Here is an 18,309-nt window from a genome sequence, read left to right as displayed (position 1 = left end):
GTAAAATCTTAAATGACAAACCCAGCTCTATAGTTACAGATAAAAAGTATTAATTGGGGGATTATGTTTTGACAGAACAAATTTATACAGATCTATTTTTTTCATAAAAAATGTCAAACTGGTCTACAAAAGATGGGTAAGGCAATAACTTCCACAAGAAAGTCTTTGCTCCATTTTGGACTACTTGACACCAAAATAGCTTTGCCTTTTATTGGTATTAAGAATGAGAGACAGATACAAATATTCTATAATATGATTTTACTGTATTGAAAATATTCTGCTTTTTTTTTCCTCTCCAAAACAGGAATATACTATTGATATATTTTTTGCCCAAACATGGTATGACAGACGTTTGAAATTTAATAGCACCATTAAAGTTCTCCGGTTGAATAGCAACATGGTGGGCAAAATCTGGATTCCAGACACTTTCTTCAGAAACTCTAAAAAGGCTGATGCCCACTGGATTACCACCCCCAACAGAATGCTGAGAATTTGGAATGATGGTCGTGTACTCTACACCCTAAGGTATGCTTTTGAAAAGGAAAAGAGTAATTGCTGGGAATAAAACAGAAATCAACTGTGTACTCTTTAAAAATCAAAGGAAGAAGAAAAGAAAAAAAATCTCAAACCTACATCAAGATTGGCATGTTTGATTATAATAGTATTGAAACCGTTCTCTATTTCTATTATTAATGAGCTTTTTTTTTTTTTTTTTTTTTTAATTAATGAGCTTTTTCAAAGCACTAATCATAGATAGAACTTCTTATACCTGGTGTGAGAATTCTTTTTTCTCACAAATAAAATAAAATTCCCACTTTACTTTTATTTATTTATTTATTTTTTGGTAATATAACCATGCACAATTCTTCGCTTTTCTGGCTGGGTCCTGCTACTCTAGAATATGGAAGCTAAAATACTGTCATGTCTGTGGGACACCAGCTCTTATGCTTGGAAATGTCTTCACTTCCCAGGAAATCATTGCTAAAGATTTTTAGTGCAGAAGTCCCCATATATCTTTCTCTGTATTTCCTGCACAAAGGCCAATACCTAGAATCTATTCCATCTTTTGGTGCCCTGCTCCCCATTACATTAATAGATTGTGGGGTTTAATTTTTGGTTTATTTTAGGAATAGACATCTTTTGAGGAAAATGGAAGGAGATAATTTTCATGCTCTGAATTTAAATATTAGGTAACATTTAAAAGGTTTTTTATTTAAATTATTTAATGCCATTATCTTAGCTCTTTATACTTAATATGCATTTAACAGAGGTTTACACAGAAGTTTCTGGTTGGTGACAGTGTATCATTAAACAGTCTAATATCATAGATAAGTACGTACACCCAGGACGCAGACAGATCTGGCTTGTTTGTTCGCTCCCTATCTTATCGCTATCAACTAGGGAAACTTTACAGAATATCTCTGTATGGGGAAAGCTATCTGGTAGCAAAGATCTTAGTGCTGGAAGAGATCTCAAAACTTTGCCTAGTAACTATGATGTTTTCATTTAGAGAAGTAAAAGCTAATTATAGTAGGAAAAAGGCATTACTACCAAGTACCATCCTTCACTCCACCTCCTCCTTCCCCATCACTGAACAAGCTTTTTTCACCTTTCATTTCTTTAATTTCTGTAAAATAGAGATAATGATTCTTATCTTACAAAGTTGTCATAAAGACAAAATGGGATGATATGTAAAGCGCTTAGCAAAGAGTACCCAGTAAGAATAACAGATGTCAAAATTACCTGTATATATTTTCACTAAAAATATAAATATGATTTTCCTAGATCATGGTATCCTAGAATGTCTAGTTTCAAAATGATTCATGTTAAATGAACTTTTTGTCACATACATTTTATACCATATATAGTATTCAACATATAAAATACAATACTTTTAAATGGCTTCAAAATCTTTTTAATAATATATATCAGTTACTAGGGAAAATGGCCACAATTACCAAAAAAAATAAAAAGTCATAAACACTACACATAGTTTATATTCATCTTGGGTTTCAATAAATCAGAGGTCAAGTAATGACTAGAATTAGAATCTAATGGAAATCAAAGTCAATCTGCTAAATCAGAGCTTAGTTTAAATCTTGAAATATGAAATCAATCATACTGTCTCAAGTCCCTTCATTATTTTCAAGACATTGTAGTCACTTTCGACTTCTATTAATTTGCAAAATCAATATAATATTTAATTTTAGAAGCCCCCTCAAAATGTCACTCATGAGATCCAATCAAGGTTTCACTGGTCACTAATCTCCATATAAAAATGATTTTGTTCTTGCCGCATAACTGTAAATAGATGAGAGACAACATGTGTCTGTGTGCTCATGTGCATAGATAAATATTCCTATACCTATGTTTGATCTGCTAACAGTATTTTTTAATTTTCATCATTTCCACTATAATTTGAAGAAATAATGCTAATAAAATTTCTTATTAAATTTGGGACCAGCAGTTGGCATAATGACTATGTCACTGGATTCCCATGCAGTTGACCGTGGTTCGAGTCCTGGACCCGGTGACTTAAACTTACGCCAAGCACATGTGCACGAGTGCCCAAGATCCTGAGAGGAGAATGGAGGAGAGTGGATTGTGTTGTGGCCATCACCCCCAGGGGGCTGATTTCTCACTTTCTGTCTCTCTGTCTCTCTGGTGAACGCATGTGCCCAATAGCAAAAACCTCTCCAAAAATAAAATAAATTGCAATTTTATTTATGAATACAAATAACTTTTTTTGAAGAGCATGAAATTATCAAGTAACAACAATTAAAACCTCCAGCTTTGGAGACAGTTACATCTGGGTACAAATCTTAACCATGTTGCCAGTTATGTAACTTTGGACAAGTTCAAGATTAATGAGACAATAATAATACCAAATGAGAAAACAATTCACTTCCCACTGCCTCATAGTCAAGTAAGCTCTCAATAATTATGAGATATTCAAGAAGTAATTGTCCTTTTATACCATGGAATAATAAAATCCCAATGAAGATTTATGCAAACTGCAAAGTCTTTTAAAATAAAATTTCTTTAGAAAATAGCATGTTTCTTACTTCAAGTAATATGTGCACATTGTAAGAAAAATAGCTAATAAATATGAAATTTGAATAATCATCAACACTTCACCATTACAATTTGGTGTTGTATCCATACTTCTCGAAAGATGTTCAAATCATTTGGGGCGCCTTTAAATATTCTCATTTCTGGAGTCCTAGTCCAGGACTTGAGACTCACAAAATCTTCATGCTCTTTAAATAAGCACCTCAGATGGAAACTAATTGAATCACAATTAATCACACATTTTTCTAATATATCTATGCATGTGTATTTAACATTTCTTGTTTGCCATTAGACATTTTTCTACTTTATAACATAAGAGTTAATGACTTCATAGTGTTCTATTGTAAGAATCCATAATATGCCCTCGTATTACACAGGTATTTTTAAACTCACCTACAGTAATTTAAAGCTAACAGCTAGAAAGTACTTCCAAACAACAGGTCCTACTTTAATTAGCATGTAAGATTTGAGAATATCAGTATTCCTTTGTATGCAAACAGTAAATAAGTTCATGGCCTTAGAAAAGTTCATTCTATTAAGTTAGTTAAGCTATTTCATTTTCACTGAGCAATCTCATGTGAGTTTATGCTCCAAAAAGCAAAAACTTGTGTTCAGAAATTTTGAACACATAAGGTTGAAGTGATGAGATGTTATTGTTTGCTCAGTGAAAAAGAACATACTGCATTGTCTTACATAAACTTTTCCTAGTTGTAGTGGATTTCTTCAGCGAAGATAGCTTTCTGTTTTCAATAAAAATGTGAGATATACTCTCCAGGAATAAAGACAAATGATTGTTAGAAATTGTGCTAATGTACATTTTCAGAAATGATGTCTAAAATCTTTCTATTTGTGTTTACTATCCATTTAGGTTGACAATTGATGCTGAGTGCCAATTACAGTTGCACAACTTCCCAATGGATGAACACTCCTGCCCCCTGGAGTTCTCTAGCTGTAAGTCAGATTCTTCTATATTCTCTATCGCCTTTCCTTTATGGTCTTCCTGATTGTGATGTCAATTAATTGGGAGAATCACAGAGAATTGAAAACTTATATTAAGGTCTATTGTAGACTTTGAAAATTTTGATGGTCTCTTTTAAAATAATCACAGCTTTTACCTATTAGTCCAATTCCTGCAAAATAGTCTATCTGTTTTATCAGGAATTACAAATAGTTATCATTAGGTTGCAAACTTTTAACAAATTACCAATGGTTGCATGTCATCCTTGGTTAAGACAAATGATAAGGCCAGGCCTGGACTCAATAGAAAAATTGCACTGGTTGATTATATGTCCTCTACCAACTTCTTTCCATGGGCCAAACCAACAAGCATGGTATCCCACTGCTAGTTAAGACCTCTTCTATAGGAATAATGTTTTGTTGATATATTTGTAAAGTGCTTGACATGCTACCTAACGCAGAATAACATTAAATAAAGGACACTACTCTTTTTAAATTATTACTATTATCAGATTCCAGAATATAGCCAGAGGACCCATGATGCTTCCAAACACATCAAGCTTTTGTAACCTTCACAGATGCTTTTGACTTGACCCACAAAAGAGCAAGCCCTAGTTTCCTAAAATGTTTCCCTTACTATTTGTTCAATATCCATGTTAATGTGCTCACCTTCTCCTTAGTTTTATTCTTGCAATTGTGCATATTAGGCAGAATGTAACTTCTTTATGGATTTTAAATTTATACAAGGGAACTTCAGGAAGTTTGTGAGAAAATGGATTTAAAGCACAAATTTATTTTGGTGCAAAAACAATTGAAGTCCATGCATAGTTTTTTCACAATATGCAATGTTCATGAACTTGTTGAAAACTCCTCAGAATTTCATAGAAATAGTCTCCCAGCCAGATACTCAGGGAGACTCTTAATAGCCAATAAAATCATAATAATGATAGTTAAGATTTTAAAAACTCAGTGACCAAGAGAAATGATCATCTGTTTATCATCTCATCAAATCCAGAAGGAATTAGAGAAAAATATATCACTGTATATCATATATTTTTAAAAAATTCCCATTATAAATCTTATTTAATATTTTAACTCATCCAAGAATGGGACATAAAGGGAAAGCATCCCTAATCTTTAAAGAGATTAGACTTCTTGTCTTTTAATCATCCATATAGAACTACTTATTTATTTATTTATTTATTTTTGGAGAGGTTTTTGCTATAGGGCGCATGAGCTCGCCAGACAGACAGAGACAGAGAGACAGAAAGTGAGAAATCACCCCCCAGGGGGGATGGCCACACTGCAATCCCTTCTCCTCCATTATCCTGTCAGGATCTTGGGTACGCACGCACATGCACCCGGAGTGAGTTTTAAGCTACTGGGTCCGGGACTCGAACCGCGGTCGACTACATGGGAGTCCAGGGACATAGGCATTACGCTAACTACTGGTCCCCATGTAGAACTAGTTCTGTCCTGCGTTAACTAAAACTCAAGAACTGGTGCTTCTGGGTCATCAGTTTGCCAATTGACAACTGTCCTCTGAACTCAAACACAGTAATATTTATTGCTCTGAGAACATTTAGTCCCCAGCACATACTCCATGGAATGTTCTCCATAATTGCTCTTTTCTTTAGTTTTCAATACATCCTGCCACACACCCTAATGATAATTCTCTAGAGATTCTCTCGTTTTTTTTTTCTTATTAGTTAATGAAATATAAAAGACAAATAGTTCACCCAAAAAGAAAAGCAGAAACATGTGAGATTTATTCCAAGTAGTTGATTAGGCTCCATAGTTGAGACTTATCTTTACAACTCTGTATTAGATGACAAATGATTGAGATGATTTCTAGCTTTTATTTATTTATTTATTTTACTTGAAAATACTTATTTGATAGTTTTTTAAAATGTTTACCAACTACATTGGGACCGGCAGGTGGTGTGGTGGTTAAGGGCACTGGACTCCCACATGGCCAACCACGGTTTGAGTCCTGGACCTGGTGGCTTCCTTTCTCACTTTCTGTCTCTCTCTCTCTCACTCACTCTGTCATTCTCTGATCAAATTAAAATAAATAAGTTAATTAAATAAAGTAATTCTTTTTTTAAAAAAAAATGTTTACCAACTACAAGGCCAGTAGGTGGTGTGCTGATTCAGGCACTGGTCAACCATGGCTAGAGTCCCGGGCAGGGCAGCTTGCTTTCTCACTCCCCCTGTCCCCCGCCCCCCCCCCCACCACACACACACTGTCTCTCTCTGGTCAAATAAAAAAATAATAGTAATTATTTTCATAAGAAAATAAATCATTTAAAAAATATAAGGTATTGTCCCAGGGTATTATGACTAGGAAATTATACTCGTAACTAGTAATTTTTCCTGTCTTTCAGTACAATTCCTTTTTCATGAAGCTCTTTTGTTTTCTTGGTATCAAGCACAAAGCTATCCCCATTGGTATGTCTAGTTACTGCTTTTAATTTCATATCTCTATATGTATCAAAATGGAATTTCAACAAATGAGAGAGAGAGAAGAATATAAAGAGCTGAGAGTGTTTTTCTCAACCAAATCCCACTCCCCAAGGACATGCTTTGGAGAGAGATTTGAGTCTGCTTGTTCAGCTTATTTTCTGCTTCTACAATACCTGACCTAAAATCTTGCCCTGTTGACTACTCTTCAGTTTGAAATGGAATATTGCATATCTACTGGTCATTTTTTATTACAGACTGATCACTTTTTATGCATTACCCCAAACAATATAAAGCATACAGCATAAGCAAAACCATTTATTATATACCTGTATGAATTTTTTTTTTTTTTGAGAGGATTTTGCTATAGGGCACATGCACTCACCAGAATAAGAGAGAGAGAGAGACAGAAAGTGAGAAATCACCCCCCAGGAGGGATGACCACACCACAATCCCTTCTTCTCCATTCTCCTCTTGGGATCTTGGGCATGCACTCACATGAGCCCAGCATGAGTTTAAGCCACGAGGTCCAGGATTCGAATCTCAGACGACTACATGGGAGTCCAGCAATGTAGCCATTATGACAAACTGCTAGTCCCTAACCATATGAAATTTAAATGCTTTTCAGGGGTAATTTTGATCTTCTGAGTTTTTAATCTTATTTCACATTAGGATATGGTATCATCATATTTATTTCCCCTACTACTTCTCCATAGACCAGCAGTCTCCTCTAACTTATAGCTCTGTCTGTCTCAGTACTTACCTCAGTGTTTTGATCACAGAAAGCAATGACTACACATATTGCTTTATAACCATTTTTTAATATGAGCTTTCCTATCCCATGCAGATGGCTATCCACGAGAGGAAATTGTCTATCAGTGGAAGCGTAGTTCTGTTGAAGTGGGTGACACAAGATCTTGGAGACTCTATCAGTTTTCATTTGTTGGACTGAGAAATACCACAGAAGTGGTGAAGACAACTTCTGGTAAGATCCACTTGAAAAGATTTTGCAGTGACTCTTCCAGAGTTAAAGTTCTGGTATATATGATTTGAAAGTTTTTTTTTTTTTTTTAATACCTGTCTACAAATGATATTCAGAAAATTAAATGAAGTGTTTTAATTTCCTAGAGAAAATTATAATTGGTATTTTAGTAGAATAGATAAATATAAATGGATTCTATCAATTTGAAGCAAATTGGATTCAAATTGATTTAGTAAATAATTTACTCATTTATTTAAGCAAAAAATTGAATAGCAGTTATTAAAAAGGAAATATTTTATTAGGTATAAGTTAATTGTTTCTTTTAGGAAATATGTTTTATAATATTAAAATAGCAGGATTATAATGTACAATAGTCATGTCAAAACAATGAATTTCCCAAAAATGCAGAAAATTACCACAGTGGATTTGTACTCATTGTTCATTCTGTAACTTAGTATTTCAGATTTCACCCTTAGATAAGAGACCAAGTTTCAGTCCTGGACAGGCTTGCATTCAAATCTCAGCTCCATATGGTTTCAGATACAAATGTTAGGCAAATCTATTGAATCTCTTAAGGGTTCTGTTTTCCTAGTTACATGGATAAAAAGAACTACATCATCAGGATTCTGTGCATATATCCAAAAAAGTGAAATATATATATATATATACACATATACATATATGTATAAATAAAATGATATCTGCCACTCAATATGTATGTATCAGTTCTTACTAATATTAATTATAATTATCCAGTGTGCATGACACATAATTTATCAGGACTTTAGATTTTTCAAGAGATACCAAATCAATATTTTATATAAAATCCCATTATTTTTAGTAGTATTAAGTAATTGATTTAAAACCTTGTGTGAAGCAAGTTAAAAGTACCTTCAGGGACTGGCAAATGGCTGGACTATCATGCAGTCATCCATGGTTCAAGTCCCAGATCCAGTGGCTTAAACCTCATTCCAGGCACGTGTGTGTGCATTCACAAGATCTGAGAGGAGAATGAAAGAGAAGGGACTGTGGCATGGTCATTCCCTTGGGGGATGATTTCATTTTCTGTCTCTTTCTCTCACAAAGTATAGCAAAAATCTCTCAAAAAAAAAAGTACTCTCAGATTAGTGCCAGCAGGTGGCATAGTGGTTGTGATGCTGGACTCCCACATGGCTGACAGCAGTTTGAGTCCCAGACCTAAAACTCACACTGGAAACATGTGCATGAATGCCCCAAATCAAGAGGACAATGGAGAAGAAGGGATTTTGGTGTGATCATTCCCCCTGGAGGATGATTTCTCACTTTCTCTGTCTCTCTCTGTCTCTCTGGTGAGCAAACAAATCCCATAGCAAAAATTTATTTATTTTCAGACCAAGTCTGTCTCATGGCTTGTTTGAACTCTCCACAATGCTGAATATATATTCCATGCAGATCACTCCAGCTACTTCATTTTAAATTATGTAAATTTAAAATATTTCTCAATTTCAAATACAAACATTGTGTTCTCAGTTTACCATCTGTTATATGTAATATGAAATACACTTTCATGAGTTGAGCTAGTTTCTGTTGATTTATTTAATACATACTTGATTTTTTTCTAAATTTCATAGGACAAATTTTGAGTTCAACAATTTAGAACAAGGCCTAGTTCTATTGTACAGAAAGAAGTAAATTAAGGACCTACAGAAAGATGAAAATTTAAGATTGAACCTTTACAAACACCTTCCTCTAAATTAAAGTTATTGGGCCTATCATTGTTTTCAGCATTTGCAAGTTTTCCTAAAGGTTCTCTTATTTTGAAAAAAATAATTGGAAAGAAGATCAAAGCAATGCTCAAATATAGTTTTGAAAAAAGTGGCCTTCTGTTCTCTTAGTCACAAGAAATCCTGACCATTAAGTACAAGATTAATCTTTCATTTGGTCTAAAATAAAAAAGTTCAGGATTGTCTTAGAACTGAAGTCTTCCATCTGTGAAAGGAGGAACATGTGTAAAAATAATCTCCAATTCTGCATGTTTCCAGAATGAGAAATTGGGCTTTAAGTTCTGTTTTATATTTATATTTCTATAATTATTTCAGCACCCTAAAACAGAACCCACAAACTCATGACTAGCAGATTTTTTGTGCAGTCGTTCTGAGTACCAAGTAGCATTAAGACCGAGTGGCAGCAGCAAAGTGCTGGTTTTACATCACAGGGCATTACCCCCTCCTCAATGTCTCCGACTAACAGTGATCTAGAGCATTTACTGAGTACTAAGAGATACTTGCAGAAGAAAACGATCTACTATTTTAAGTATGGCAAGAAGAATTATTAATGTCCCAAGAGGCTACTAATACTCTTTGGGAAATTACAGCAAAACTGGATTGAAAAGATACTAGATTTGGGTTTGGTTGGCGTCATATAACAGATCTCATCAAATATCTGGTGAATTTCATTATGGCGGTTAGGCTCCATACTGGTCTTTGGCACTGCTTTCTCTTGTTGGTTTGTATTTTATGTGCAACACCATTTCAATGTCCCTTGAGAAGAGAATGGGCTGAATTGAAAATTAGCATCAGTACTGCAAAGCAGCCTGACTCTTGTGACAATTGCTTTTGTAAGAACTGGAAGGTTTTGCTTTATATATTTTAAAATTTCCTTTGCCATTCTTAGTTTGGAAGAACTACTCTGTATCTAATAGTTAATATCCACAAGGAAGTTATATCAAGAACTTTCCTGGGAAATTATCAGAAGTTTAAGCCTTAACCCAATTTTCTAATGTGGCCATTAGTATAATGTGGTTTTCTTCTAGACTTGTAGTAAATATATCTCCCTTTAAGAAGAGACATGAAACTGGATGAGATTTGAGACTATTGACTAAAATACGATATAGCTTGGTACAGAGTTTTCTGATCTTCACTCATTCAAGCTTTGTTATATTCAATAGGTGACTACACTGCTGGTTCCTCACTATGTTTTTTTCTTCAGATCGATTCATTATTTTGAATAAAATGAATGTTTTTTAAAGGGAAAGTTCCTAGTAAGACTATAATTAGAACATAGACACATTTGCTATAAATAGAAATTGACATAAAAACGTAATAAAGAGCTAAGAAAAAGTTCTGAAATTTTAAGTGTATATATTTCTGTTTCCCAAACTCTGGGTTTGTTGATAAGGAGATAATGAGGGAGAGAGAAACAGAGATAATAGGTTTATAGTGTAATGAAACTAGTCCCATAGTAAAACAGTGTCCTTGATATAAATGGGATAGAAGAAGCATTTCACAGGAAATAATTTTAAATAATAATTTAATTCTCTTTGATCATCCTAGTACCCACACCTAACTCATCTTGTACTACCAGTTGTATCTGTACCACGTTTGAAAGCAATACTTCCTTGGAGATAGCAACTTATCTAGGATGGCATGAAGAATGCCTTTCGTCTGGAGTCAATAACATCAGAACAGATTTTTTAAATCTATGATTTCTCCTCCAAACCCTCCTCTCTTCCTGATTGCTCTATATCTGGTAAAAACACCACCAGTGCCTCGGTGAGCCAGGCATGAACACTCAGAGTCATGTCTCTGCCTCCCACATCTAATGAATCACGAAGGCACTTATGCCTCTGAAATATCTTGTGTAACTGTCCTCTTTTCATTTGCCATTGCCACTGTCCTAGTTTACAATTTTGTCTGTTCTTATCTGGACTGTGTCAGTAGCTTACTGAGTTACATTTCTGCTGTCAGTGCCTCTCCTCCACAGCAGCGCTTCCTATGTTAATAACAGCTGGCGGGTACTGAATACTAACAATGTGCACCACAGCGAGCACCCTGTGTAAATGACCTGCTTTCATTCTCATAACCGCAATCATATTTAGCATGTCAGAACTGATGCTATCACTACAGATGGGGAAAACTGAGACGTCAAGGAGTCCATTTATTTGTTGGGATCAAACACAAGCACTGGAACACAAATTCAAGAGGTCCACTCACAGACTTCTACTTTTAATCACTGCACTATTTCACTCTCACTCTGCCTCCGTGAGGGCTTGATATACAACTTCCTTCAAATTTCAAGAATTCAGTTGGTTGAATTGAGCACAATTATTGTTTCTAATATGGAAGAGTCTGATCTCAGGAACTTTCCAGCACTGTTCTGTGGTTTCTCAGCTGTGACAGAACTCTTAATATTTTCCTGAATTTAACTGGCCAGTCCAATACCCACACGGAATCTCTGTCTCCTTCTTGCTTGAATGGCTTCTCAACTCGTCTGTACCCTCTCATGGCTTTGATTTTCAAGTTGAAGTAAATAGTGCCTCCTTAGTGATACATTTATAGATCTTAACCCCAAAACAATACAAAACAACACCATTCTTGTCAATGTAGACTCTTAGAGTCAGGCAGCCTAGGTTTGATACTAGCTTTGCATTTGTTAGGCATGCCTTTTTTATTTTTAATTATTTATTTATCATTATTATTTTTTTACAATTTACTACAGGACATGTGTGCTCACCAAAGAAAGAGAAAGAGAGAGAGGGAAAATGAGAAAGCAAGCTGCCAGTTCCAGGACTTGGACCATGTCAACCATGTGGGAGTCCAACATCTTAACCAGCTGGCCCTGAGGCATGTCTTAAATTATGTGTGGCCAGCTGGTGGTGTGGTGGCTAAGGTGGCTGTATTCCACATGGCTGATTGTGCAGTTTGAGTCCTGGACTTGGCACCCTGAAAAACACACCAGGCCTGTAAACATGTATGCCCAAAATCCTGAAAAAAGAAATGGAGGGGAAAGGATTGTGGAGTGACCATGCCCCATGGGGGTGCCATCTCACTTTCTCTCTGTCTCCTTCTTCCTCTGGTGACTGCATGCCTCCTCTGGCAAAATTAAATAAGTAAATAAGTAGAAAAACGTCAGCTCCATGGGTGAATCCCATGCTCATTGCCTTATTTCTAAAATATCTATAATTTACTCTGTGTTGTCGAACTTTGCACATCAGTCTCCAACCATCCTGTTTTCCTTCCCTGAGATAATTCTGGCTAGGTACTCCTACTAGTGTCTGCTCATTTTCATTTTATTATTTAATCCCAAGCTCAGGCCCAGCCTTCTTTGCTTACTTCAATGTAAATGTATGAGTGAAATAATTCTGCGAGTTAATGAAAATAGCTCCCACCTTGCAGGCTGTGCTTTAATGTGTTACTTTCATGTTATTACTAAAGCAAGAAAGTGCACTTAAAACTTTACTCACCTTGAAATGAGATATTTGGGAGAAAAGAAAAAGGCATACAAAAACATATAGATTAATGGCAATTCTTTTCATTGAAGGTGTTGAAAATAAAAGCTAAATAATAAAAGAAAAATATTTCACTACAGCCCCAATTCTGCAGTTACTTCGGAGTTTCTGGGAGCTATGAGTCTATTTTAGTTAATACTAAAATTTTCAAACTACTTGAAGCAATGTAATATCTTAAAATAAATCAGTGGATGATTGCACAGCAATAGATTTTTATTTATTTTTATACTTCCATTTAGAAGAGTTAAAATTTGATTTCAGGAGAGAAAAATGTATGAATTTATGTAAACACTTAGAGCTGGGCCAGGACCAGCCATGTGTAAGTCACTTTCATCTCTGGGTTGAAAGTTCCTTGTCTATGAAAGGAAGGCATTTGATTAGACACTTTTTAAAAAAGTCTTAGTTGGGTACCAGCAGTTAGAAGAATGGCTATGTTGCTGGACTCCCATGTAGTCGACCACGATTCGAGTCTTGGATCTGGTGGCTTAAACTCACACAGGCCCATATGTGTGTGTGCCCAAGATCCCGAGGATTGCGGCATGGCCATCCCCCCCATGTGTGTGGGGGGGTGATTTTTCTTTTTCTGTTTCTGTCTCTTTCTGGCGACACATGCACCCTATAGCAAAAACCTCTTCAATTAATTAATTAATTAATTTATAAAAAAAACTCTTAGTTCTGGAGCCAGTAGTGGTGAAGGCACTGGGTTCCCACGTGGCCTACTGTGGTTTGAGTCCTGGCCTTGGAGGCTTGCTCTCTCACTTTCCATCTTTCTCTCTCTGGTGAGGGTGTATGCCCTATAGCAAATTTAAAAAATATTAATAAGTATAATTGAATAAATAATTCTTTAAAAAATAATAAATTCATGGTCTATAGCACTTATTCAGAACCCTGATATAATGAAGGTTATACTGTAGTTATCCTAAAGTAAAAGTAACTTTCTTTATAAATGATTATATTATTAAAATGCTTTTTTCCCTTCAGCAAGTTTTCAAAGCAATCAAACCCAGAAACAAACTCCTTGACATTTAGATTTCTAATTTTGAAGTGATACTCCACCTATTTTGTTCACAGTGATATTATTACAAATATTTTAAAAAGTTAACCAAAGATGGCGATTCCTTTTTTAATTGCAATTCAATAATAGTCACATACTATATTTTAAAATTGCACATTTGACTTTTAAATTCCAAAATTGTTTTGATGTTACCTAGTGAGAAGACAGATTTTAAAGGGTGGACGGAGACTGTACAGAGAAGTTGAATAAAATCCAGGGAAAATTGTTTGGTTTCAAGGTGACACACGCCATTTCTGTTATATTCCACTGGCGAGAACTAGCTGCATGTTCCTATGGAGATAAAATGGGACTGGGAAATGCATCTCCATTGTGTGCTAGGAAGGACAATGGGCTTTAGACTTCCTAGCATCTGCGACATACACACGTTACCAACTTATCTTTCACAACAAACCTCTGAGAAAATTATCATTCTTTTTCTATTGGACATATGAAGAAAACGAACATTAGAAGAGCTAAGACTTGTGCTCAAGGACCTTCAATGAAAGTAGATCCATTTCTGTGGATCTAGACTTTTCACCCCACACTGCCTCTTCTAAGCCTATAACACAAAGAAATGAATGAATTAAAAGAAAAGGTTAGTTCTAAGCTGGTAATAGCTAATTTTACAGAGATGTGCAACAACAAAATATAAGCACAATATGATAACCATATATATGTATCAGCAACATGTTAACCTGTGGAAATAGTTATATTTAGATATAGCAAAAAATGACAAGAGACAAACTTAATTTAACAATGTCCTTTCATTTTTCGGAAATACATTTACTGCCTATAAAATAATGTTATTGCCTGTCTAAATGGATCAAAGAGTTATCATTCAAGTCTGAGTTTAATTAAGAAACTGTTGGATTGGCTGTGTTTATGTAATTTTGTCTTTCAAAGAAAAATTTCATTTAAAATAGAACATAATAAGGGGTTTGCATGACTATTATTTATTTATTTATTTACATTTATTATTTATTTATTTATTTATTATAATTTATAATAAAATTGATGATTAATTTCTTGCTTTGACAGTCTATCAAAACCTACCAGGTCAAGAAAGCTTTAATTTTAATTTTTATGCAAGTTTTTGTTTCTTAACACAATTGAAAATCGTATTCCACTACTTTGAAAAAATATAATGTATCTGTTATACCTAATAGGTCTCTGTAATTTCCTCACAATAAATTTAAAACATTAAGTAGTTTTTTTCATATAAATATCTCATTGATAAAGTGGAGGCTGAATCTACAGAGATCATACTTTACATGCAAACTCATCAAAGTTTCCTTTAACCCTGTTTGATGTGATAAAATAATTCTCTCATCTCATTTTTGCATTTTCAGAAAATAAGCTGTTCAGCATTACAGATGTGCTTCTTTAAACATATCAGAGATTGAAAATGGTAGCAAATAGCAATGAGAAAAGTATTGAGTATTCTTTATTTTCTTTAAAATATTATTATTGGTATAACAAAACATAACAGTGTACAACAACTCAGAAAAGAGTCTGCTGGGCACATAGGTAAGGGGCTGATCAAATATCCTTTACCATTCTCACTTGCCACTCAGAATCCACTTTATTTAGAAAATCAAGAGCATTCAGACTTTTTTATTATTTTAAGAAATTATTTATTTTGGGACCAGCATTTGGCATAATGGCTTTGTCGCTGGACTCTCATGTAGTCAATTGCAGTTCTAGTCCTAGACTCGGTGGCTTAAACTCATGCCAGGCACGAGTGCGTGCGTGCCCAGAATACTGAGAGGAGAATGGAGGAGAAGGGATTGTGGCGTGGCCATCCTCCCCTGGGGGCGGGGAGGGTGTGATTTCTCACTTTCTGTCTCTCTGTCTTTCTTTGTCTTTTTGTCGAGCGTGTGTGCCCTATAGCAAAAACCTTTAAAAAAAAAGAAATTATTTATTTAATTTAATTTATTATTATTATTATTAATGTGTTATAGGGGATGCTTGCTTACCAGAGAGAGCAGGAGAGAGGGAGAGGGAAAGTGAGAAAACAAATCACCAGGTCTGGGACTTGAACTAGGGGAGTCCAGTACCACCTTAACCACCATGCCACCTGTTGGCCCTAAGAATATTTAGTTTTATTAATACATCTAAAAGGGCAGCAGCAAGGCAGAAAATCACAATGAAAAAAGGTTAATAAGTATATTAAATATGATTTGGAATAATATTCATTGTTTGCTCTTACACATGGGTATCTTCTCTATAGAAATTGGCAAAGCTTTACATATAATATGAAGCCATATCATATATGTCAATTTTACATTTATTTGTCTTGCCATTAATTCATTCCAAAATTAACTACCTATTGTAATACACCATCTTTCATAATGACAACAAGAAAATAAACTAAAAAGATAGCATTTTCTTAAAATTACAGTTCTTCTCTGATGTCCACAACCAATTTGATTATTTTGCCTGTAAGTACTTTACTACCAGCCTTGTAAAATGAAACCTTTATTTACAAATACTGGAGTGAGGAAAATAAGTATCATTTCTGATAAGAATTAAAGTTGAAGGTTTCAATTTAGACCGAGGAGTTTACTGGAATAGTTGCCACACAGAATTTCTAACCTGCATCTCTTCATGCAACTAACAGCACCATACACCCTGATTTTCATCATTATACCTATTGTTCGCTGATAAGTCATAAAGAGCCATGTAGTATAAAAAAAAGTGTAATTCCTAAGCTGTGTAAGAGCCTCTGGTTAAAGAGATAATGCAATCATGGACACCAGTTGTAACTGCCCAGTGATCACAGTTCCTTAGTTGGTGATTGACTGTTACAGGTATCATTTACTGAGTGTGAAATCTTATTAATACCAAAATAAAATACTAGGGCTTAATCTTTTTTTAAAATTAAATAATTAATATTGCTTTAATTGACATACAATAATTATACATATTTATGGGTTACAGAGAGTTTTTTTTACTATGAGAATACAATATGATGTATAATGGTCAAAGAAGGGCAAGTAGCATTTCTATCATCTCAAACATTGGGACTGGGAACATTGGAAATCCTCTTTTTTAGCTATTTTGAAATAACACAATAAATGATTGTTAACTGTACTCTACTCTGCTATAGAACACTAGATCCAATTTCTCTTATCTAACTGTAATTTTATGTCCATTAACCAATATCTTATCTTTCTTCATCAACATCCACTCTTCCCAGCCTTCAGTACCATTTCAACTCTACATTCATGAGAGCAACATTTTTTTCCACATTTTATTGATTCACAAAATATCTTAATTATTGTAAATGTGACTGATATCTTAAATATCAAGCCCAATCATAATCTTATTTACAAGGAAATTATTCTGAAGAGTTAAAGTCAAACATTGTGATTTCGTAGCTAATTCTCTAACTCCTGCCTACAGCATGCTCATTAGATATGGATAGAGTTAGATTTTATTTCAGTCAACAGTAAAAACTTAAGAAATTTCTCAGAAAGAGAAATCTTAAACATCTTTACATCATCATTCCCATATAAAAACAATCACAGAGAGCTGCCTTATTACATGTCTCCAGAGCTGGGGAATACAATCTCCTGTTTACCAAAGTCCCTATCATTGCCTGTCCTATTTTCAGGATTTTGTGTCTTTCTTCTTGAATTACTGTTTCCTTTTTGGGAAAACAATGCCTTTATATCTCTGTTGACATTTAGACAAAAAAGACAATCAATTCCCAAGTCAGTGTGTGTAACACACAATCTGTATCTATATGTATGCGTGCGCGTGCACACACACACACACACACCCACACACACACATAAATGAAAAATACTGTTACTTTAAGAATACTCTTACTTTAAAGAGACCAGCAGGTGACATAATGACTACGTCCCTGGACTCCCATGTAGTTGACTGCAGTTCTAGTCCTGGACTCAGGGACTTAAAATTCATGCCGGGCACCTGTGAGTGAGTGCCCAAGATCCTGAGAGGAGAATGGAGAAGGTATTGTTTGGCTATCTCCCCTGAGAGGGTGATTGCCCACTTTCTGTTTCTATCTTTCTTTGTTTCTCTGACGAGTGCACACACCCTATATCAAAAATCTCTCTTTCAAAAAAAGAAGAAAAAGAATACTCTTACTTTAGAAACAATTGCTACCACAAAACCATGCTCCAAAAAGTGAATGTGAAAACTGTGACTCAAGCAACACTTTATCTGACAGTAGACATTAAGAGAGTTTCAAAAAAGTACCAGAACCTGTCTGATCTGCCTTTCTTCTTTTTTAACATTCTACAGCAGGGCTTGTTTATCATAAACATCTAGCATAAGCAGTGCAATTCAATTCTAAGTTCATTCAGTTTATCTCTACTCACCACTTTTGTAGAAGATGGATTTTGAATAAAAATGAAATTGTCAAGTTCTATACATGGATATCTGCATCTGTAGTCTTCATTTTTTGTTTCAACTCACATCTCAGCCGCTCAAAGCTTTGTTGCCATTTTCATGCACGTTTCTGATTATCATTCTTGCATTGCCCAT

At 34.7% G+C, this 18,309-nt stretch overlaps 1 protein-coding gene across 2 annotated transcripts in view; it reads left to right on the top strand.

Annotated features, from left to right (window-relative positions):
* Nucleotides 1-18,309, top strand: part of GABRG2 (gamma-aminobutyric acid type A receptor subunit gamma2) — a 111,335-nt gene that overhangs the window by 36,943 nt on the left and 56,083 nt on the right. For both annotated transcript variants that reach the window (XM_006165052.2, XM_006165051.2), the window contains exons 4-6: nt 305-525; nt 3,941-4,023; nt 7,340-7,477. In XM_006165052.2, the coding sequence (XP_006165114.1) occupies nt 305-525; nt 3,941-4,023; nt 7,340-7,477 (442 nt within the window). The remainder of the gene's footprint in view (nt 1-304; nt 526-3,940; nt 4,024-7,339; nt 7,478-18,309) is intronic.

This window comes from Tupaia chinensis, unplaced genomic scaffold, assembly GCF_000334495.1.
Source record: "Tupaia chinensis unplaced genomic scaffold, TupChi_1.0 Scaffold143796_1, whole genome shotgun sequence".
NCBI lineage: Eukaryota > Metazoa > Chordata > Mammalia > Scandentia > Tupaiidae > Tupaia > Tupaia belangeri.
This window is presented reverse-complemented; position numbering and strand designations above follow the sequence as displayed.